The sequence below is a fragment of the Poecilia reticulata genome, chromosome 7 (assembly GCF_904066995.2).
Source record: "Poecilia reticulata chromosome 7, P_reticulata-male-v2, whole genome shotgun sequence".
Lineage (NCBI taxonomy): Eukaryota > Metazoa > Chordata > Actinopteri > Cyprinodontiformes > Poeciliidae > Poecilia > Poecilia reticulata.
The window spans coordinates 32422825-32444813 of NC_088836.1; the positions used below are offsets into that span (position 1 = coordinate 32422825).

The 21989-nt window shown below is 47.6% G+C and overlaps 2 protein-coding genes and 2 long non-coding RNA genes across 8 annotated transcripts; 1 reads left to right on the forward strand and 3 right to left on the reverse strand.

Annotated features, from left to right (window-relative positions):
• Positions 1-473: 473 nt before the first annotated feature.
• Positions 474-8142, reverse strand: LOC103460226 (uncharacterized). Of its 3 annotated transcripts, none has more exons than XM_081609507.1 (10): positions 6997-8142; positions 5875-6048; positions 4530-4687; positions 4186-4384; positions 3885-3981; positions 3168-3339; positions 3060-3097; positions 2845-2956; positions 2337-2479; positions 474-653 (listed from the first exon to the last, which is right to left on the reverse strand). In XM_081609507.1, exons 1-10 carry the CDS (start codon positions 7251-7253, stop codon positions 483-485), a joined length of 1521 nt encoding a protein of 506 aa, XP_081465633.1. In that variant the 5' UTR covers positions 7254-8142; the 3' UTR covers positions 474-482. The 3 variants fall into 3 exon arrangements, with proteins under 3 accessions (XP_081465633.1, XP_081465632.1, XP_081465634.1); XM_081609506.1 differs by having other exon boundaries at positions 3054-3097; XM_081609508.1 differs by lacking the exon at positions 5875-6048 and having other exon boundaries at positions 3054-3097.
• On the forward strand, positions 647-3730 carry LOC145552346 (uncharacterized). Its single transcript, XR_014088377.1, has 3 exons — positions 647-975; positions 1127-2513; positions 2936-3730. It is a non-coding gene; the product is annotated as an uncharacterized LOC145552346 (long non-coding RNA).
• A 99-nt stretch (positions 8143-8241) lies between the features above and the next one.
• On the reverse strand, positions 8242-17228 carry mecp2 (methyl CpG binding protein 2). Of its 3 annotated transcripts, none has more exons than XM_081609447.1 (6): positions 17103-17228; positions 15015-15204; positions 14745-14935; positions 14454-14647; positions 14241-14368; positions 8242-14084 (listed from the first exon to the last, which is right to left on the reverse strand). In XM_081609447.1, exons 1-6 carry the CDS (start codon positions 17132-17134, stop codon positions 11151-11153), a joined length of 3669 nt encoding a protein of 1222 aa, XP_081465573.1. In that variant the 5' UTR covers positions 17135-17228; the 3' UTR covers positions 8242-11150. The 3 variants fall into 3 exon arrangements, with proteins under 3 accessions (XP_081465573.1, XP_081465574.1, XP_081465575.1); XM_081609448.1 differs by lacking the exon at positions 17103-17228 and adding an exon at positions 16216-16943; XM_081609449.1 differs by lacking the exon at positions 17103-17228 and adding an exon at positions 16094-16192.
• A 3768-nt stretch (positions 17229-20996) lies between these two features.
• Positions 20997-21979, reverse strand: LOC108165941 (uncharacterized). The gene is made up of 2 exons (XR_001776261.2): positions 21414-21979; positions 20997-21126 (listed from the first exon to the last, which is right to left on the reverse strand). It is a non-coding gene; the product is annotated as an uncharacterized LOC108165941 (long non-coding RNA).
• Between the last annotated feature and the right edge of the window lie 10 nt (positions 21980-21989).

Sequence of the window (21989 nt, forward strand, 5' to 3'; positions counted from 1 at the left end):
AAACCTGAATGTTGCTCAGAATCCAGCTGAATGTGGCAGAAATCGTCATTTAACACGATGAGAACGGATCAAACTAAACCCAAAGCTGGTTCTGGTCGTTCTGGGAGGGAGTCATCATGAGGCGGTGAGCGGCCAATCACAGGACAACTTGATCAGAAACAAAGATGTCCGACAATCCTGGAGATGAAACCTCTCCAGCCTGAATCCGTTTCCAGGGTTTCCAACATCCCATAATAATCTGGTTCACGTTTTACATATTAATGTTCTAACTTTGCTTTAGCTTTTTTATTTCTACAGGAACAAAAAGGTGAATAATATCTGAGAACTTTATCATTTTAATCGTCTTCATCTGTAGTTTGAAACATTTTTCAGTATTTTCATCGTTTGTCTGGCTGACGCAGATATGACATATGCTAATTAGGCGATGACGTCATCATTTTATCTTCAGGACAGCCAATAGCTGCTGTCCTTGCTGAGAGCTTTTAGATTGTAAAACCTGCTGTTTCCTCAAATATTGATGCATAGACTGGAAAACCGTCTTTCTGCACTGTGGTGCAGTTGGTAGTGCTGTTGCCTCTGGGTTCGATTCCCGGTCCGGTGAGTCTCCATGTTCTCCCTGTGCATGGTGGGTTTTCTCTGGGTACTCCGGCTTCCTGCCACAAACACATGACTGTCAGGTTAACTGGTTTCTAAATCCTCTCTAGGTGAGAGTGTGTGTGAGTGTGTGTGTGTGTGAGTGTGTGTGTGTGTGAGTGTGTGTGTGTGTGTGTGTGTGTGTGTGTGTGTGTGTGTGTGTGTGTGTGAGTGTGTGTGTGTGAGTGTGTGTGTGTGTGTGTGTGTGTGTGTGTGTGTGTGTGTGTGTGTGTGTGTGTGTGTGTGTGTGTCTCTGTGCTGCCCTGCGACAGACTGGTGACCTGTCCAGGTGACCTGTCCAGGTGACCCCGCCTCTCGCCCAGAACGTCAGCTGGACAGGATGTATGATTATCATCTCCCTCGATCAGTTTTTATAAATTGATCTCATGAAAAAAAGTTAAATATTAATATTAGTGATACGAGACTAAAACAATGTAAACCCAGTTAGAAAAGTGATGAAAAGTTATTTCTCATGTTTGTAATTTTATTCAAGGAAACTGATCTGAACATCAGCGATCAGCTGGTCAGCCTGTTCTGGGATCTGTAGGAACCTTATTCTCCACCAGGGGGCGCTGACCTCTGCAGAAGATCAGAAAGCCTCTCTGGTTATTCCCTGTTCTACAGGGTGTGTTGTATAAAATAACTGTCTCCAGCTCAGAGGGAACAACCAAGCTTGACATTCTCATCTTTAGCGACATAACCTGAACCTTCAGAGCCACATACAGACGGTCACAAAGTCGGCCTTCTATCACCTGAAGAATGTCCAGGATGAGAACTGATGTCTCAGATCAGAGACCCTCCAACTGCAGCTGATCCAGAAGCTGCTGCTGTTCTGACCAGAACCAGGAGGATGGAGCCATGACACCAGATCTACACCACCCAGATCTACATCACCCAGATCTACACCACCCAGATCTACATCACCCAGATCTACACCACCCAGATCTACACCACATCACCCAGATCTACATCACCCAGATCTACAGTCCCTGTAGCTCAGAGAACAGACTGTAAATCCTGATAGTTTATGAATCACTGGACGGATCAGAACCACATTAAAGATCTGCTGCTGCTCTATCAACCTGCCAGACCCTCAGGTTCTGGTTCTGGTTCTGGATGCAGCATTCAGCTTCTATGCACCACCGATCTGGAACAAACTTCCAGAAAACTGTAAAACAGCTGAAACACTGAGCTCCTTTACATCCAGACTAAAACCCTCAGCTGGTTGGAAACGTGATCAATGATCAATTTATTGACGGCATCATGTTTGGTTGTTGATTCTATGCTGCATGACTCTATGTTATGATGTAAAGCTCTTTGAAACGACTTGCTGCTGAAATGGGCTGCACATCTAGAAAACCCAAATCTTCTCCGTCCTGCGTCGGTTCTGTTCCCTGACGGACGGGTCAGTAACTGGAACCTGATCGCTGCAGAACGTGGGCGGATCAGAGGAACGCGTTGCTGACATCACTGATCATACAGGAAGTCAGATGTGTTGACTGAGTAAGCGTTAGCATAGCGATGCTAAGCTACAGCCTGTGTGGGTGCAGCAAACGGACCAGAACCACCCGACTGTTGTCCTGCATGAGACTATTTGTTAAAAACATTTTTATTAATCGTTATAAAAATGAAAAAAATCCTTTGTAGCTGCAGATCGCCGATGACGTCACCGATGACGTCACTGATGACGTCACTCATCTTACGTCTGACCGACGGCGGCTCCTCAGGCTGTAGCGCGGCAGCAGAACCGGGTTCTTCCTGACAGGAACCTCCACAACCAGGGGAGGCGGAGTCTGGACTGATGCATGATGGGAAGAGGAGCAGCAGAGGAGACGGGCGCTCCGACCTGAAGGAGAACCAGGGAGGTCAGAGGTCATCAGGTGAGACATCACGGTTAAACCTCCATTAGTAATTATATTTATTTATTCAACATTTAATTTTTATCCCATAAAACAAAATCCAAACATTTTAAAGTACGAACTGCAGAGAATAAAAATAATGTTAAATAAAATCCCTAAACATGGAGGACAAGACGGAGCCGATCCGTTTAGAAAATGATCCGTTAAAACTCAGACCAGAACCAGAACCAGAACCTGCTGGTTTTACTGGTTTAAAGGTTAAAAGCTTCTGCGCTGACTTTTCCACAGCAAACCTCCAGGTGTCGCCAGAGAGGCCCGAAGCTTTAGCCCCGCCCCTCTAGAGTCAGCTGACCTGAAGCTGGCAGGTGGGAGGAGCCTGCAGCCAGTGATGACATCATACTGAACTCCTCTTCCTCCTCCTCCTCTTCCTCTCTTCTCCACAGCCTTTCTGCTCTTGCCGTCCTCTGGAAATCAACCAGCAGGTGGAGCTGTTTAGGAATTAACTAGCAGGTGATCCAGGTGTGTCCAGGTGTGTCCAGGTGCGCTCTCTGTTGACCTCACCCTCACCTGCAGCTGACGGTCCTTCTCCTCCTGCGTAAACCTCTCTGTAAACGACAAGCAGCTCCTTTAAGCCCCGCCCTGATGCGCCTGACCGGGTCTCACCTGGACACTCACCTGCACGCCGCAGCGCCTCCTGCAGGCTGCGTTGCGTCTCTCGGAGCTGCTGCAGCACTTCCAGGCTCTGCTGCAGCGGGTCTCTGTAGCGAACACACACCAGCAGCAGGACACACAGGGCAACACACACCGAGAGGCGGCGCAGCGCAGCGACGTACGCCGAGGCCTGATCCTGAATCATCACAACACGCCATGTTGGTTCTGCACTATGACTACGACTCCTGGACTTCAACTATTCCAACACTCGTTTTTACGACTTTATTCTTGCATCATGACATCATCATGACTGTCGTCGTTCATTTTTTCTTCAAGTATTTGGCTAATCCTGTCGTGCTGAGGGAAGACGGGACCAGGAAGCTTTTTCAGCCAATCAACTTCTCTGTAAGCATCATTGTGGTCATGTGACCCAATCATTGATTCTCTTGAGCAGCACAGGAAGTGGAAACAGTCTGGGATCAGCGGCAGCTTGGCGATTCATTCATTCATTAATTGCTCCTGGTATTCATTTTTCCAGAAAACCCTGAACACATCATCTCATGTTCTGATTAAATCGGGTCACTTCCTGTTTTTGTTGGTCAATGTGCAGTTTCAGAGCGTTGGACAAGACAACCACCCCCCACATAAGCCCCGCCCCCACACAAGCCCCGCCCCACACAAGCCCCGCCCCCACACAAGCCCCGCCCCACACAAGCCCCGCCCCCAGGCGGGTCTACCAACCACATGAAGGTGTTCTGGTTGGTCGGAGCTCAGCACATGCTGGTAGATCTTCTTCTCCAAGTAGAAGTTGACGCAGACCAAAACCAGCAGCAGCAGCCTGGACCAGGGGAGGGGGGAGCAGCGGTCACTCAGAGGTCACCTGTCTGATGTCTGATTATGAAGGTGCTACAGATTTCTCTGGAGCTACAGCTTTACTAGTAAACGGTGTAACTGCTCCCCCTGTTGGTGGAAGCTGGAACTGCCTCTGTAGAAGCAAACATGCAGCAGCAGGTAACAGGTAACGGGAAGGGGGCGGAGCTACCTGGCCCTGGAGGAGCGTGGGGTGGAAGTGATGAGGTAGGCGGTGCAGAGCGCGGCGGCGTTGTAGCAGCAAGAAGTCAGGCTGTGAGCCTCAAGCAGCAGGAAGCTCTGCAGGAAGGAGAGCTGCTGGAAGAGCTGCGACAGCGCCACCTGCTGCTGCCTGGAGGCGCTGCTGAGGTCAGAGAAGACCGCCTGCACACCTGGAGGGTTGGGACAGGAAGCAGGGGACAGGTGAGGACAATCAGCAAACTGAGATGCATCAGAACGATTCTTAAACCGACCGAATCTGAACAAAACGGGACCTTTACCCCGAGTTTAGTCTGGCAGGCTCTGTGTGTGTTTTACCCTGAGTGGAGTCTCTCAGGGTGGCTCGTAGCTCCTCCCCATTGGACAGGATTTCTTTCTGTGCCTGTAAGGCGACGCTCTGGGCTTCCATCAGCTCGTTGGCCATCTGTCTGGTGGACTGAAGCTGCTCTGCAACACCTGCAGAGGCCTCGGTCAGCCTAAACACACGTTAATGTAGCCGATTAGCGGCATGTTGAGTAGCATAACGCTAACAGTGTGGCAGCAGGTCAGAGGTCAGCAGAAACAGACGGAGCTGAATGAGCCTGAATGTTTGCACCAGGCCAGAGTCGGCTACTGTTGGGACGTAAATGTTTCATATAAATAATCATTTATTATCTGAACAGAGATGATTCAGAGGAACCCAGACAATCACCATTATTCATAAATCCAAATTTAAATAGTTCTGTATTTTTACTCAACAATAAATGTTTAGTTTAGAAACAACATGTGATCATTATTTACCGTATTTTCTGCACTATAAGGCACCTAAAAACCTTCAGTTTCCTCTAAAGCCTTATAACCCGGTGCATCTTATATATGGACCAACATGGAGCCACTACAGGACCAGCAGCTACGGCAAGCAGCCGCCGACTTCATTTCCCCGTAGAAGAAGAAGAGAGCAGTGCATGCTGGGATAGTTGTCAGAATGCTGGTTTGTTAATAAAGTTTGATGATACATTTAAAGCCAGGGGCGGCGGGGAAGACAGAGACTGTGGGTTGGTCTGTGTTACCCAGAATGCAGTTGGGCACAATATGGCAACACCAACACTGTGAGTGAAACAACGACTGGAGCAGCTACTAAAGTACTGGGGATCATTTCTTTATAAATGTAGATGTGTAATAATAGAGTACGGAACAAAGTGGCTACCCAAACTGAAGCGTCTATTCTAGGCGCCTTATAGTGCGGAAAATACGGCACTTATTTTTATTTTGGTCTGTAAAACTGGCAAAGGCAGAAAACTCGTTTTAAAATGATGGTGAACATTTTTGGCTTTTTTTCCAAAACTACATGTTTAAAAGAAAAACTTTTTTTTAAACATGTAGTTTTAACATGTTTAACAACAAATCAAGTGGGACTTTGATTTGTTGGTGGGAACAAATCAAAGTCCCACCGACAAATGAAACCAAGTAAAAAGAAGCAAAATCCTGTTAAAACCAAAAGGCTTAAGAAAAGTTCCTGGTTGGTCCTACAAGACGCAGCGCAGGGCTCAGTGCGGCCCGCTCACCTGTACATGGTGCTCACCTGTACATGGTGCTCACCTGTACATGGTGCTCACCTGTACATGGTGCTCACCTGTACATGGTGCTCACCTGTACATGGTGCTCACCTGTACATGGTGCTCACCTGTACATGGTGCTCTCTGTGCGGCGCTGCCAGGCCTCCGACTGCAGGAAGTGGCAGATTGAGTGGGTGTGGGTGAAGAACTCAGTGTATGTGCTGAAGGCCACAGGATCCATCCCAGTAGTACACCTGCTGACCTCTGACCCCTCAGGGCAGGATGGGAAATCTCTGCCTGAGCTGAAGAGAAACAGGTTAAAAATGTTTTTGTGAATTATGAGACAGTTTTAGCTCCATAGATCTGAGCTGTAGTAAACAGAAACGGTCACAAGGTGGCAGCACTCGCAGAAAACTAATCAGCTCAGTTTAAGCAAAAAAATAAATAAAAGTAAAAAAACATCAAGAAAGAAAAATAAAAGCCCAACAGGAAGTCATAATTAGGAGATCTAAAGTCATAATTACAAGAATAAAAGCCATAATTATGAGACAGAAAGTCCCTATGACTTCCTAACCTTTAGAAAACGCAACACTGTGGTTTCCAAAGTGTGGTGCGGGGGCCAGCTGTGGCCCTCAGGATGATTCTGTGTGGCCATTGACTGCAGATCAACAACGGTACCAACTGGACCAGGAGCAAAGCAGTTTCATCAGCAAACTCAACTCATCTTAAGGAGCAAAAGGTTCTGGTGTCAGTTTAGGTTTTAATGTCCAGGTAAAAAGGAGCAGAGATCAGAAAATGACCCAAATCCTGGTTCTGGAAACACGGCGACACCAGAACCGCTTCGGGTCCAGTTTCACTCAGCTGCCAATGTTTCCTTCATTTCACTCAAATCCTGATTTTTTATATTTTTGTTGAGCATTTAATAAAAAACTATAAATTATTTTAGATTTTAAAAAAGAATGGAAAATTGTAAAATATTTGATCTTTGGACAGAACCGCTGCAGGTGAGTCCAGAACTACAGTGACGTCATCGATGAGTGACCTTCACCTGATGATGTCATCGCATCCCACCTGCGGGAGGAAGAGTCACGTTTTAACCTCAGAACCGCTTGGTTCCGATCAGAAGTGACTGGACTGAGCAGAGTCCAACAGAACCACCGGACTCTGGGTCTAAACAGAACCACTGGATTCTGGTTCTGAAGAACCCAAAGCGGCAGGTTCTCCCTCCCCGGTTCCGACCAGCTGCTTACCTGCTCAGGTGACAGTGCGTGAAGCGCAGCGCCAGGCGGCTCTGACTCTCTGACGTCATGTCCCTGCAGCTCGTGTCCAGGTGTTCCAGCGCGCGCGCCCAACACCCGCCATACCGCGGCTGCGCGGCGAGGCTCTGGACCCGCCGCAGCTCCATCCTGCCGCGCTCAGAGTACGGACCCGAACCGGAACCGGCAGTGGGCCCGAGAACCAGGGACCCGCACAGCAGCAGCAGCAGCGACGCGGCCACATCCTCCATCCTCACCTGCCTTCAGCTCAGCCAATCAGAGAGCCGCGTTTTCACCTGCCCGGGTCACGAGTGGGCCGTGACCTTTAGAGGCTCATTAACGGCTCCGTCAACAGGTGCTGAGCGGAACCACGTGACCTGAAAGGAACGACGCTCCTCTTTGATTGGAGGAAAAATGAAACAGGAAGTTGGAGATGAAACGGAAAAATGAACAAATGAAATGCGGTTCATGGAGGTTTGTTCCACCTGCAGCAGCAGCACTGAGACTTTAATCATTTATATTTTCATTCTTCCCAGGTGAGGTGGCGCAGTGGCAGCCATTTTTATTCATTAATCATATTAATAACTGCATTCTGTTCCACATCGAAGCGGTTTTAGTTCATTACACTAAAATCAGGTAGTTAGTTTTATGCCGCCCTTCAGGCCCTTAACTTTTAGACCATCTCAGGTTTTTTCTGATTTACAGCTGAACATTGATGAGGTCAGAGGTCATGATGACGGTTTTAGCCGTTATGCAGCTGAGACTCATTCAGTCTGATCGTGTTTTTAGATTCTGATCAATATTTTTAATGAACTTTATTCTTTTATTATCTTTCGGCTTGATGGAGTCAAAACATGCCGATAAACTGCAGCAAAGCGTTATCATTTAATAACCTCTGGGTTTATTTTGACTGAATTCTCCGAACCTGAGAGAATTTTATTACATCAGATCTTTGCTTTAAAACCTCTTCAGTTCCTCAGCGCCACCAGCAGAGGGCAGTAATTTATCTGACATAGAAAAAACTGCAGAACTTTCTCTGAGGTTCCACAGTAAGGAGCATAAAGCCTCCATCATTCTAATAAAATAATTATAAAATCCTAATTATACCTTCATCCTCCTGATATTGCATAAATGTGATTAATATTTAAATCTTGACGGATGTTTGTGATCAGAGACGGAGTGGGACGAAGCTCAGTCGGTTCTGGATCGGACGAGTCAAACACGGAGACCACAGACATGTCAGGGACAACAAATGGTTTTAGTTAGAAACAAAAATAAGAAAACAGGTAAAAACTAGTTCTTCTACAGCGACGGTGTTTTCTGGAGTTTCACTGAATTCCAACCAGAGTAAAAGCAGAATGTTCATCCTCAATATTAGCAACTATGAAGTCACCACACACATTACTACTAAGGTCTAGAAACACAACATGGCTCGGCTGACATGGTGGCTTCTGGCAAGACACACAATATTATTATTATTAATATAGGCACTAAACTCTGGAACATGCAATATGGTGGCTGGTTACTGTAGATTGTGCTGGGTCGAGTCCTGTGGAGTGGGTCCAATCAGAGAGGAACGATTCTGCGGTGGCGTGCAGCCGATGGGTTCGCTGCTCTGAGCAGCTGGCGGCGCGGACGCAGAGGCCGGGCTACGCTAAAGGGGCTCGCAGCGGGCCGGGTTACTGGATCCAGAACCAAGACGGACTGGGAGGTTCAGGTCAGAGAGTCACAGAACCCAGCAGGAGTCTCCAGCAGGTCACAGTTAATCTGTTTACTTCCTGAAGACGTGTTGGTTCCTGCGTGATGATTCTGCAGCATAACCCCTCAGAGACACTCTGAAGACCCACACACTTCATCCCAGAGCCAAAATCAGCTCTCGCTGATGTAGACACCTGACGAAATTTGTGTCATCTTGTTCGCAAAGATGTCTACCTCCTTCTCAACGTCCTCCAGGGCCGTCATGCAGCTTTCAGAGGCTTCCCTGCTCCAGCACACCTGAATCCAATGACTGGCTGGTTGCCAGGCCTGTTCAGAGCTGATCCCGGTCTGTTGGAGTCGGGATGTATCCAAAAGTCGCAGGACGGTACCTCTGGAGGATGGGACTTGAGCACCCCTGGGTTACACAAGGTGCTATTTCATCAAATGTTGACACTACGCATGGCGCGAATGAACAAGAAGCAGAGGTTATAAACTAGCATGGACCGCACATCTCAGGAAAATAGTCCTCCACGTTGTGCTGTAGGTCTGAACTTTTTTCTCCAGGTTTCGTACCTCTGGTAAAACAGACCAAACTGTGGATGGGAAAGTTTGCTGCTTCCATCTCTCGCATCAACTCTTTTTCAGAAGAGCCATAAATCACCTCACGTAAAAAGTTGTTTGTGAAATTGAGGAAGTTATTTAGAATTTTACCATTTCCATCAACCTTTTCTAATGCGACACTTCAAAATGGGCATGAAAAAACATTGATGGAAACAGAGAGTGGCATCTCACGATGTCTGCTTTTAGTCTGGAGGTGTTGGAAGTTCCTGGTGAACTGGGTGCAGTTGGAGTCACAGCAGTTGAGATGATTGAACTGAAGGTGTCGCTGGGTGTCCTTAGTGGTGAGATTGGGCTGTTGGTCAGACACTAAACGACCACAGAGCCAAACATTTCCTACTGAAACCATCTACGGTTTTGTTAAGAACCCCTGAAACACCATGTGGATTCAGCGGTAAAGGCGGCAAGGAATCTCAGTGTAACGGGTGCCTGGGTCGTCTTCAACAAGAACTGATCAAACCATTTCAAGACATCATGACTGCAGCTCAGAAAGCATCCTGACACCTCCTAACTGTGACTCTCAGATCTGAAGGGAAAAGCCCACAGTTCTGTCCTCTCTGCACACCCGGATCCGTCGGAACCACCTTTCCTGGTTAGACCTGGACCGTGAACCTGAGCCAGGTTGGCCTCTGCGAACGCGGGCCCCGGTTGAAGGCCTGCAGGGTCTCTGAGCGACATGCAGGGGGTTGATTGTATAAAGTTGAGATGTGCAAACTGTTCCAGACATCTGACGTAAAGACACATTTAGAATGGGTCCTTTCCCACACATTCATTATCAAAAGAACTCAAATAAAGCTACTGTAGGCATGGGTTTGGTTTGATATCAAAAGTGCTTACAGCAGGAACAAAATTTGAGAGAAACATACAAGTTCATGAAGACCAGTTTAGGAAAAATCCTGGAAGAACTGGCTGAACTGGAAATGTTGAAACACCAATGAGCAGCTTTTCTTATCGGCCGGATTCATCAGATCCTGAATCAGCTGAGAGGAACCATGAACTCCATGACTGGAGCATGAACCATGACTAAAGTCCTTTTGAATCAGGCCGTCAGAGTCGGGGTTCCAGCTGGTTCCAGATTCAAGACGCGTCTGAGGAAATCTGGAAGAGGACTGACAACTTTAACGCTTTGATCTCAGGCAAAATGGCGAGAGACGAGAGTAAGCACAAGAACTGAGAACACTAAAAGAAAGCCTCTGCTTTTTAGGGTTTCATGGAAAACTTTGAAAAATAAAGATGAGGAATTTTTAAGAAACCAATTTAAGGTGCAAACCGCCGCGCCGCATTGCCTCGTAGACCTTCAGTCAAGGACTGGTTTGAGGAAAGGACTGTCAGTCAACGTGGGCCATGTTAGAGTCAGGGCTGTTGGTAATATTACTTCTTAAAGCTGTATAACAAAGACAAAACAATCAACTACTAAATAAAAAACAGGTTATATTCCGGAAGCAACATTTTATCAGAGTAATGTGTTGTTAAGCGACGGTTTTTAGTTCCGAACTACTCCCCACCTAACAGGATGCAACAGCTGCCTTTAGATTATATACACACGCACTTTTTCTTGTTTTTCCTTGTCATTTGTTTTGTTCTAGAAAAAGACTATTCGTTCCCCTCTCGACCTGTCTGTCCTTCAGCGCCAAACTGGCTGTACCTTCTACAACTTCACAAAGTCTCCCGACAGAATCCAACAGTAGAAGCTGTGACGGTTCTTCCAGCTTCTGTTTGAAAACAGAGTGAGGTCCATACACCTCCATCAACAGCGCGGCCATACTCCTCCGTCTGGGGTTGACTCAGTCTGTAAGGTCACCAATCAGCTTGCCTTTCACCTGACCAACCAATCAGCTGACTCTTTCACTGACAGCAGTTCGTGACTCTACGGTTTCCTCACAGCTGGGACGGGGAACAGTGGACTGTGGGACAATGTCTCTGAGCTCCTTGCTGTCACCTGCTGCCTCTGGCTCCACCCTCAGTCGAGCCCTACCGTCTGCTCCAGGCACGAGACTGGACCCTGCTACTCCAGGAGGTCCAGGTGGCACAGAGCCGGAAGGTCTTGATGTGCTGTTTGACCCTCTTTCACCTCCTAAAACTTCTCTGGTATCTGATGCTGAGAGCAGCTCTCCTCTTCCCTCCATCCTGATGCCCTCCATGCTGGCATCTCTTCTTGGGAACTGGCTCTCTAGGGGAGGCCGTGTGGTGCTCAGGTCCTGTGGCTGTTCACCCTGGTTCTGCTGAGCAGGGATGAGATTGGGATGGGCGTGGCTGGATGGTAACGGTCTGTGAGAAACAAGGTTCTGCGCATGTAGCCTTGTGTGTTGAGAGAGGGACTGGGGATGCAACTGGGTTTGAAAGCTTTGAAAGTGTGGATGTGTTTGGGATTGGGGAATGGGTGACCCAGGCTGGGTGGGAGATTGACTGGGTGGGGCTCTATGCGGATTTGGGACATGGTGTTGCAAGGTCTGTCTCATACGTGTTTGAGGCAGCACATGAAGGGGAGATTGCAAGTGAGGATGAGGTTGAGCTGGAACCCTTGTCTGGGGTTGACTCTGGACTTGGGTTGGTGTTCTGGTCTGGGGTTGACTCTGGACTTGGGTTGGTGTTCTGGTCTGGGGTTGACTCTGGACTTGTGATGGTGTTCTAGTCTGGGGTTGACTCTGGACTTGGGTTGGTGTTCTAGTCTGGGGTTGACTCTGGACTTGGGTTGGTGTTCTGGTCTGGGGTTGACTCTGGACTTGGGTTGGTGTTCTAGTCTGGGGTTGACCCTGGACTTGTGATGGTGTCTTGGTCTGGGGTTGACTCTGGACTTGGGTTGGTGTTCTGGTCTGGGGTTGACTCTGGACTTGGGTTGGTGTTCTAGTCTGGGGTTGACCCTGGACTTGTGATGGTGTCTTGGTCTGGGGTTGACACTGGACTTGGGTTGGTGTTCTAGTCTGGGGCTGACTCTGGACTTGGGTTGGTGTTCTAGTCTGGGGTTGACCCTGGACTTGTGATGGTGTCTTGGTCTGGGGTTGACCCTGGACTTGTGATGGTGTCTTGGTCTGGGGTTGACCCTGGACTTGGGTTGGTGTTCTAGTCTGGGGTTGACTCTGGACTTGTGTTGGTGTTCTAGTCTGGGGTTGACTCTGGACTTGGGTTGGTGTTCTAGTCTGGGGTTGACTCTGGACTTGGGTTGGTGTTCTAGTCTGGGGTTGACTCTGGACTTGGGTTGGTGTTCTAGTCTGGGGTTGACTCTGGACTTGGGTTGGTGTTCTAGTCTGGGGTTGACCCTGGACTTGGGTTGGTGTTCTAGTCTGGGGTTGACTCTGGACTTGGGTTGGTGTTCTAGTCTGGGGTTGACCCTGGACTTGTGTTGGTGTTCTAGTCTGGGGTTGACTTTGAATCTGGGTAGGTAATCTGTCTTGGGGTCGAGACTGAATTTTGGGTGGTGTCTTGGTTTGGGATTGTGACTGAGATTGTGTTTGAATTCTTGGCTGGGATTGGAGTTGGGGCTGTACTGAGGTCTGAGGGTGGGGTTGTTTAATCTGGGATTGGATATGAGGCAAATGTCTAGGCTGGATCTGAGGCTGGAGTGCTGTGGAGGACTGGACCTGTGATTGTGAATGCCTAGTTTGAGATGGCTGAGCATACAGAATAGGTGGGGACTTAGGTGGAGCATGTACAGTCTGATGGTGGCTTTGGTGCTGGGCTGTGGAGAGTGACTGGGCTGACTGGTTGGTAGACAATGGCTGACTGAGGGTTTGGATTTGGGGTTGTTGGGACCGTGGCTCAGGCAGTAAATGTCTGGTGGGGGATGACTGGGAAACTTGCAGAATATGGGCTTGTGATGGACTGGGTAACGAGGTCTGAGGACAGGAACGGGGCTGGTGGTGTGGTGGAGAAACAGGTTGCAGAGATTCAGGAGGGGGCTGAGGCACAGACTTTTGGTGTGGTTTGGGAGGAGCCTTTTTTTCAGGGGTTTGATGAGGCACAGTCTGGGGATCAGCTTCAGGCCTGGGTTGGCTAGGAGGTGATTCAGAAACTGTTAGAGGAGGAGCCGGGTGATGTGAAGGTGAGCCAGAGGACTGTTGGTGGTGATGATGATGGTGGTGGTGGTGGTGGTGGTGATGGTGTTTATGAGGTTGTCTTTCCTTCCTTTTGTGGCTTTTTGAAGGGATGATGCTACTACTGCTGCTACTCCTTCCACCCCCTCCTTCATCTTCACCAACATCCTTGCCTTTGCTTCCTTCATCTCCAGATTCTCTTTTTTCCTTGTGCTTCTGGCACTTATGTGACTTGTGTCGATGGGATTGGCTCTCATCTGAAGCAGAGGGTTGCTTCTCTGATTGGCTTCCTACAGTGGATGTAGGCTTTGGGTCAGAGCTTGGACCTCCCTCCGCCTTTCCTCCCTTTTCCTGTGCTGCACCGGTGCTTCCAGTCTCAGCAGGTGTAACCAGTGGAGCCTGAACACTCTCCATCTCTTCCACAGTTTCTCTTGTTTTGCGCTTTTTGATTGGCAGAGCTGTTTCCTGGACAACAGGTTTAGTGGAAGACTCCTTAGCTGCTCTCCGTTTGGCTTCAGCCACCATAATGGCAGCTGCAGTGTAGCTTCCAGCTGTTGAGCTACCAGAGGCTGTGGTTGAAGACGTGGATGCAGTAGTGACTGATGGTGGTGCAGAGGTTGATCCTGGTTTCCGTCCTCGTTTTTTGGGAGCGGCTTTGGGTGGAGGTGGAAGTTCCTGTTCTGATTTTCTCTTTCTGCCTGGCCGGGACTTGGGCACTGCGGTAGGAGACACCACCTGCAGAGGAAAAACCAGATCAGCAGAAGCATGAGTTTCGATATTGTTACGGTCACAGACACAGTTGCACAGAGTGAACTTACAGCTCAACCTTTAAAGCTGAAGCTTTATTTAAATGTAAAACTGTCCAGGTGAGGGACTGAACAACCGTCATACCTTTGATGTGGTTCCAGAGGAGGACTCGGCCTTGCCAAAAGGCATTTTAACCAGCAGTTTTCCTGGAGTTTTCTCAACCACTCGCTTCATGGCCACACCCTCAGTGGCCTGACGCATTTTTCCACTGCCTACACAAATACAAGAGATGAACACTGAAATCCTGTCCTTGATTTAATGACTCATCGGCAACTTCTGCTATCCCGGCCTCTGTACCTTTGGGCCGCCCTCGGCCTCGTCCTGATGGTTTCACCACTTTTGGCTTTTTGGGAGGGCGCTTTTCACGACGGGATGGGCTTCCGCGCCCCGTGACAGTAAAATCAAAATCATTGGGATCGGTCTGTTTGTCACCAATCTTCTCAAAGTAGGCAATGAGTTCCACCTTTGACCGAAATGCCTTTCCCTCCGAGCTACACAGAACAAAAACAGCTAAATGTTAATGGCATTCATTTGAGATCATGTTCTTAAGCACCAAAGGGAACCATTATCATGTTGATCACGACTTACTTGATCAGGTAGACGTCAAACTTCCCCGCGGATCGTCCAGACTTTCTCTGTTTCAGTTTGCGGGTCCAGCCTTCAGGCAGCGACGGGTCATCGTACATCGGCCCTCGGTCTCGAATGACGGAGCGGCGCTGCCTGGGAGAGCCTGCCGACTCGGACCCTTGGTCTGAGGGTCCCGCCACTGGCTCCACCACCTAAAGGGTGGGAGGAGAAGTAAACATTTCTGCACATCGTCCTGGCTGTTACCTCTCCAGCTCTCCATGGGTTCTGTACCTGGCTCTGTGGCTCCACCCCCACCTGTGGCTGTTCACCAACTGCTGAAGGGGTGGTTGAGGCCGCGGACTCGGCCCCCTGGTCACCATGACGGCGCTCCCTGCGTGGCTTCTTTGTCTTACTGCGTGACCTGTCTCTCTGTCTGGTTGAGGGTTGGGGGTCTCCCTCTTCACCTTCTTGTTCCTCCTCCCTGGGAAACATATGACCCTCTGTTAATGCTGCATCTCTCAATGACAGCAAACTGTCCAACAGCAACTGGAGTCAAGTCTTCATGTGTATCATTGGTGGTTTTACCAGCTAGTGCTAACTGAAAGTGTTTGCTCACAGTTTTACATGGGAGTTCTGTCCGATTCGCTACAAGACTGCAGACCAGCAGTGCTACTCGTAATACCTGACAGTGTTTTCAGTGTTAGTTTCTCTTTTCTGCTGGGTTTAGATAGAAAACCTTATAACCAATTTGAATAGTGAGTTGAATTTGATGTCCTACTATTGTATGTAGAAGGGATGGTTTTATTTAAGTGGCCTCAGGCAACATTTGGTTTAAATCTGTGATATAAAGACAAACTGAAGTGATTGGACAGAAACCTCTGAATATTAAGAAAAACTGATTTCTCTCATTATTCTGACATAAATAGAAATATTGTTTTTAATCCTGACAGGAAGGATCATCTGATCAGTGATCGGCTGGTTGAGTCTTCCCGTTTATAAACGCATCCATCATCAGCTTCTGAGACAGACGAGTCCATCAGTTTTACTGCTTCGTGTTAAAGTTCTACGGATCGGTCGGACCGGGAGGAGAGCCGGACCGGTCTGGTTCTGCTCCAACTATGCAAATAATGAAGGAAAACAAAACGATAAATGAAACACTCTGTCACCAGAGGCATGCGGCTGGAAGCCGCCTCTTATTTTGAGGAAGGTTTTATCTTTCAGAGGTCAACTGATCAGAACCAGAACCAGCTCTAGAACCAGGTTCTAAAGGCGATTAATTGTTTTAAAGGGAGTTTGACGGTTTTAAACAGACCAGAATAATAATAATGTGAATAAAAGTTGTTTCTGAATCAGTTATTGACGGTCCAAACCTGGTTCTGTGTGGAAAGTAATCACACCCTGACCCAGATTCCCATGGCTGAGTCTCAGAACTTTGACCCGCTTTGCTTTGGACGTCATGCAGGTCCAGAAGCAGCCCGCAGCATCACACTACCTCTGCCGTGTTTGATGTTCTGGTTGTTTTCCTCCAGAAGGAACCGGACCAACATCCGGTCCGCCTCAGCCGCATCGCCCCACAGAACATGTCTCCACACGGTTCCTGACCTCTGACCTCAGCTGAGGCCGTGAGCTGAGGTGGTTCTGGTTCTGGTTCTGGTGGGTCACCTTGCTGGAACGTTCTGCTTCAGGCGCTGGTCATGGTTCTGACTCGGTTCTGTTGTTCTTAGAAAGCTCTAGCCAGCAGAATGAACTGGACCGGGCCACTTCAGAACCGGGATGTTTGTGGTTGGACGGAACAGTCCAGGTTCGGTTCTGACCCGGTTCTGTCTGATCTGAACTCTGCTTGTTGTTTACCGCTGTAGGTTGAAACAGGAAGTGAGCAGCTCACACATTGAAACCACAGACGGGCGCGCGCGCGCTCGTGCCCGCGCACGCTGCTGCTCAGCGGCACTCCGGTAGCGGCAGCAGCTATCTGCCTGCTAGCGCTGAGGAACCGGGGGCGTGGGGTAGTTAACCCGGGTTATTGTGGAGCGCGTGCATGTGCGCGTGTCCGCCAGCAGCTAGCCCGTTAGCTGTAACGGAGCGGCAGCCCCGCAGCCGCCGCGCTCCTCCCGGCTCGCCGCCGCCGCTCGGCCCGGCCTGCGCGGCTCCTACCCGGGCAGCGCGGAGCCCGCCGCGGGCCTTCGGAGCTCCGGCAATGGGGCTCCGAGGAGCCTCGCTCCGGGATCACTGTGTGACGTTATTGCCGCTAACCCCGCTCCGCGGAGACGGCCCGGGGTGAAAATCTGCGCACTTTGCGTCATAAAGCTGTGCGGAGGAAACAGCGGCGCTAAACTGAACGGGAAGCCTCGGGAAGAGAGGATGGAAGAGGAAAACACTTACAGTCTGTCCGCTCCGCGCTCCGCGGCGGCCATTTTTATTTAAATAAATAAATTTATATTAAAAAACTCCAAACATCTCCGCCGTCCTCCGTCAGCAGCGAAACACCGCGAGATCTCAGCCCACAGCAGCCAAGACAAACAACCAGGGGCGGCGTAATTCCGCGAGATCTTAGCCTGGTGACGTCAAGCGGAGGCTTTCAGGGACCTCTCGGAAAATCTTCCTCCGCTTCCTTCAGAAGTTTGTACGGAGGATCTTTTCTTTCTCCTCCCGCCTCCATCACCTATGGCGCGGCTGAACTACTTTATTAAATATTTCTGATCGCTCAAATATGCCTCCAAATCAAATAATAGAAATCGCCATGATCTGTCGAAACATTGCTAAGTTTCGATAAAAGTCCTAGCTGTGACGCTGAGCTCGGGCCATATTTGTTTCCCCCAAAACCCCTTTATGCACAAAAACTCCTCATTTCAAGATATGTTCTGAAAACTAATATTTATTGTCAAATTTACTTCCCTGACTTGCTTATTATTACTATTGAAACTTTATTTGCAGACTATACGTTCGTTGTTGCACTAATGAAAACCAAAACATCAAAACCATAAATAAGATCAAACATTTGTAATCTAACAAAATAAAAGTAAACAAAAAATAATTACAAAAACAATGGAAAATATAATTACCATTATTAAAACGTTGTTGGGAGTGTTTGTAGTTACATTAATACACATAACAAAAAATAAATACTCATCAATTCAAAATGTAAAACTTATTACTACTTCCGTTATTTTGCTGCAGTACCAGGTTGAAGCAGCAGGTGGCAGAGTGGCTCAGCTGGTAGAACTGGTGATGCCTTGCAGTAAGAAAGTTCTGGGTTCTAATCCCAGCCTGGGGTCTTCTTGGAGGTTCTTCTGATGCATGTGTGGGTTCTCTGGTTTCCTCCCAGTCCAGAAACCGGACCGCCTGTCCCACCTGTCCCGCCTGTCCCACCTGTCCTGACGGCTCAGGGTGTCCTTGGACCTGTTGGTCAACTGAAGATGGTTTACCAGGAAGAAGAGACCCCTGGAGCTCCTCATGGTGGCCCTGCAGGCAGGAAATGGCTCAGGAGACGTTCTGCTAATCAGTTTCCTGTTGGATCAGAATTTTCTGGGTCAGAGGTTCTGTTAGACCGGTTCTGAAAGTCAAACAGCCGGCAGGACGAGGAACTGGGGCTGATGCTCATTTACATTAAGACCACTCATCCTGTGTGTGTGTGTGTGTGTGTGTGTGTGTGTGTGTGTGTGTGTGTGTGTGTGTGTGTGTGTGTGTGTGTGTGTGTTCAGGCGGCTCTGAAACCAGAACCACACAGAGGAAGCGGCTACAGACCAGAAGTTCTCATATGATCATATCTACATTCAGCATATTTATTCTAGGTTTCTTTCTTTTGATCAGAACCACAGAACCTGGCCCGGTCCAGCAGGGCTCAGAGAACCAGAACCCGGTTCCAGAGAGGCAGCATTCCCATCAGGAGTCCTGGGTCTGGTCCAGACACTAAATCTGTGTTGAGGTCCTCACAAAGACAGCAGAGTGGGCGTGTCTTCTGACAGGACATGAGTCACTTCAGTCAAACACAACAGGAAGTCTTCATGCAGCACTTCCTGTGAACAAAATAAAAGCCCCACAATCCCAGCAGGAGGTCCAACTCAGAGGTGGTGGTTCTGTTCCAACCCAAACCCAGCAGAGGGAGCAGGTCCAGATCCACCGGCTTTCCAAACAGAACCACAGTCTGACGCAGACAGTCAGAACCAGACACATAGAACCCAGCAGAATCCAGCCCAGAACCGGGTCTGGAGGTCGAGTCCTGTTTGTTCAGCTGAGGTTCTGAACCCGTCCCAAGGTCCATGACTGATGGTTCTGTTTGTATTGGAGATGGAAAAGCAGCTGGTTCTCACAGAAGTTCTGTTGGTTCTCCTTCCTCTGGTTCTGACCCGGTTACTGCTGTTCCACATGTTATTTTAAAGGGCCAGTATCGTGTTTTCCAGGCACATAGCATCATTTTATATCACAGTCCAGTAACTGTTACCTTCACTTGTTATAAAATCCTATATCAAACGTTACTTAAAACAATTTTGACATTATAATTTAACGCCTTGAAATTGGGGAACTGTCCCTTTAAGAACTGCTCTTTCTGAAGCTGCGCCTCCAGGAAGTCATCCCAACATGGCTCCTCTGTTAACCCTTTAAAACCAGTGTTCCTCTGAGCAGCAGGCTCTACAGTGAGCTCGGCAGATGTCTGCTAATTGCTGCTGGCTAGTCTGAAGGAGGGGAGGCGGAGCTGCGTCTCGGAGGCGGGGCTACAAGTCCAGCCAGGCGTTTTGCAGCTGAATGGTTGCCATGGAGATTAGTGGATTTCTCACACATGAAAACATCCCAGGTCTGATTTGAAGAGGGAATAAAACATGACGGAAAGCTCAGACACGTCAATTTTACATGATACTGTCCCTTTAATGTTACTCTCAACTTCCGGATCAGAACCATCTGGTCCAGATTGTTCACAGAATTTTGCAAATTCCTTCCAGCTACTAAGGTCAAAGGTCAGATAGCTTCATTTTGCAGCTGTATGTCTGGGCGGGACCGGAACATGCTGTTTGGACCTGTGCAGGTGGGTTTTCAGCAGGGGCGGTTCTGGGGTCTGACCTTCAGGGGGCTCAGCCCCCTAAAGACCCAGGAGAAGATATTCGTTGGTGCCGTTTTCTAAATCTAACTGCTTATTTACATTCACAAACAAAATGAAGAGACATGTTGTCAGTTATTCATAGAATAAAAGAACAATGTTCATTTTACTCAAACATTTACTAATAAAGAGTAAAATCAGTAATTTGTTCCAGAGGAGTATAAACTCAGTTTGAAACAGAATCAGATTACATCATGTCTGCCAACATTAATGAGACAAAGACTGAGGCGAGAGCAGCACAGTCCTACTGGGTCTGCTGCCCCGGGAGTTACAATAAAACCTGATCTAAACTATCCATCTCCAGACATTTCAGGAACATTTTACTAAATTCAGAGGATTAATAAACCAGTTTATTATCAAGGTAGAAGTTCAGGTTGATGACTAGAGAAAATGAGTCGTTAATCTGAACTTTATTATGCAGCTGTTGGCCTTTTTCCTTAAAACAAGAATGTTTGTCCAGCTATGGAAAAGTAGAAATTATGAGTCAGAGTTTTACTATTTCAGTTCACAGTTCATGAAGTGAGTCTGTGGTAGTTTCAGTATAAAACACCTTCCTGTTCAGACAGCCTGACCCTGACAGGTACCATTCTGTAGTTTGACCTTATTCAGTGACTCCAGAAGTTTGGAAATTAATCACAACACAACAGTCACTAATCAAACTTCAAAACAGAGAACAAGAGGAGCTACAGGCTAATTACCAGGATCAGACTAACCCATTATTCATCCTAATATTTTTCACATACTGAACTACAAAATACTCTACAAATAAATAAAGCCGATTCTGTACACGATTTCATTCATAAACATAAAAATAACTCTAAATTAATTAAGTATAGCATAATATTTGGCATTGGAAATTATCATCTGAATAAAGTGCTGATGATGCAAGTCTGGCCTCTTATAGCTGGTTAAAAATATACATATGATCTTTACTGTTTTCTTTGGAGGCTGGTTCCCTGGGGGTCAGTGCAGTAGTAGTGTTTAAAACACTCATAAAACAATTAAAAACAGATCAATATTTCATATTGTGAACCAAAGAGCCACGTTGTGTCTCCAGAGATTCAGATCCTGATCCAGCAGATGGAAAGTCTGATCCCGTCTCCACACAGCAGCTAAAAGTGCAGCACTAGATTTTTAATTCATGGCTAAATACAATTATGAAGGTTTAAAAATATCCACCACCAAATATTTAATAGAATTTATTTAGTATAATTTCTTGAGACCCCCGCTTGGCCCCCGTCTAGAACCGGCCCTGGGCTGCAGGTTCAGCTTAGCTTGTTTTTTATTCATCGATAGGAAGTCAGATTATCCAAACTGGAGAACCACATTAATAAAATATTAGTGAAATAATACATTAAATGACCACTGAAATTCATAAAATATATCAACATTTCTGAATAAAACACACAAAGTAATGTAGGAAATATTTATGTATTTACTGCTAATCTGTTGGTATGATTTGTTCTTTAAATGGCCACTTATTTTGGCTAATGCTATTATTTAAATATCATCCAAACTCAACATCCTAAGCAAATAATCAAACCACAATAATCAACTAAAATCACAACAAGAAACCGAATCAATAATAAAATGTTCTGCACCATATGAGCCTCAGGAGATGATTGAGGATGAAGAGTCTCTGATTTCTGGTTCTTCAGGTTCTGACGGGTCTGCGGTTCCTGTCCTGATCCATTCTGTCCATCATTCAGCAGCACTGAGCCGCGATGGACACGTTTTTGTCCATCTGTGTTCACAGTGTCCATCCTAACTGGAACTGTTCAGCTTACAATGCGCGTCTTTTCACTCAGGTCTGTGTTTTTGAAAGCCTTTTGGGTTCTGAGGACATGGAATCGGGTCGAGGACGTTTTAACAGGACGCGGGTTGACAGCAGCTCACTGCGGCTGCGCAGTGTCCGTCTCTAGGCAACCGCGACGTTCAGCGTCGGTCCGTGGCGTTCAGGGGTCCTTCAGCTCCCGCCACTAGAATTTAGCTGACCTTAATATTTCCCGTGTTTTATTTTTGGTCATTATTGTTAAACTTGGTGTTGATGTGTGTGTGATAAGCGAGTCTATCAGACAATTATCGGTTCAATACATTTCACGGCCAATATGACCGTTATTAAGCATATCTGACTACCGCAGTCAAATCTACAGAAAGGCCACTGTTTTACGGTACTG

Coding starts and splice junctions, on each gene's coding strand:
- LOC103460226 (XM_081609506.1), bottom strand. CDS start 7,253: ATGGAGGATGTGGCCGCGTCGCTGCTGCTGCTGCTGTGCGGGTCCCTG. Junction 6,049..6,996: donor ACGCACTGTCACCTGAGCAG/GTAAGCAGCTGG, acceptor GTTTCTCTTCAG/CTCAGGCAGAGATTTCCCAT. Junction 4,385..4,529: donor CCTGAGAGACTCCACTCAGG/GTAAAACACACA, acceptor CCAACCCTCCAG/GTGTGCAGGCGGTCTTCTCT.
- mecp2 (XM_081609447.1), bottom strand. CDS start 17,134: ATGGCCGCCGCGGAGCGCGGAGCGGACAGACT. Junction 15,205..17,102: donor GAGCGCGGAGCGGACAGACT/GTAAGTGTTTTC, acceptor TATGTTTCCCAG/GGAGGAGGAACAAGAAGGTG. Junction 14,369..14,453: donor AGGCCGAGGGCGGCCCAAAG/GTACAGAGGCCG, acceptor GTATTTGTGTAG/GCAGTGGAAAAATGCGTCAG.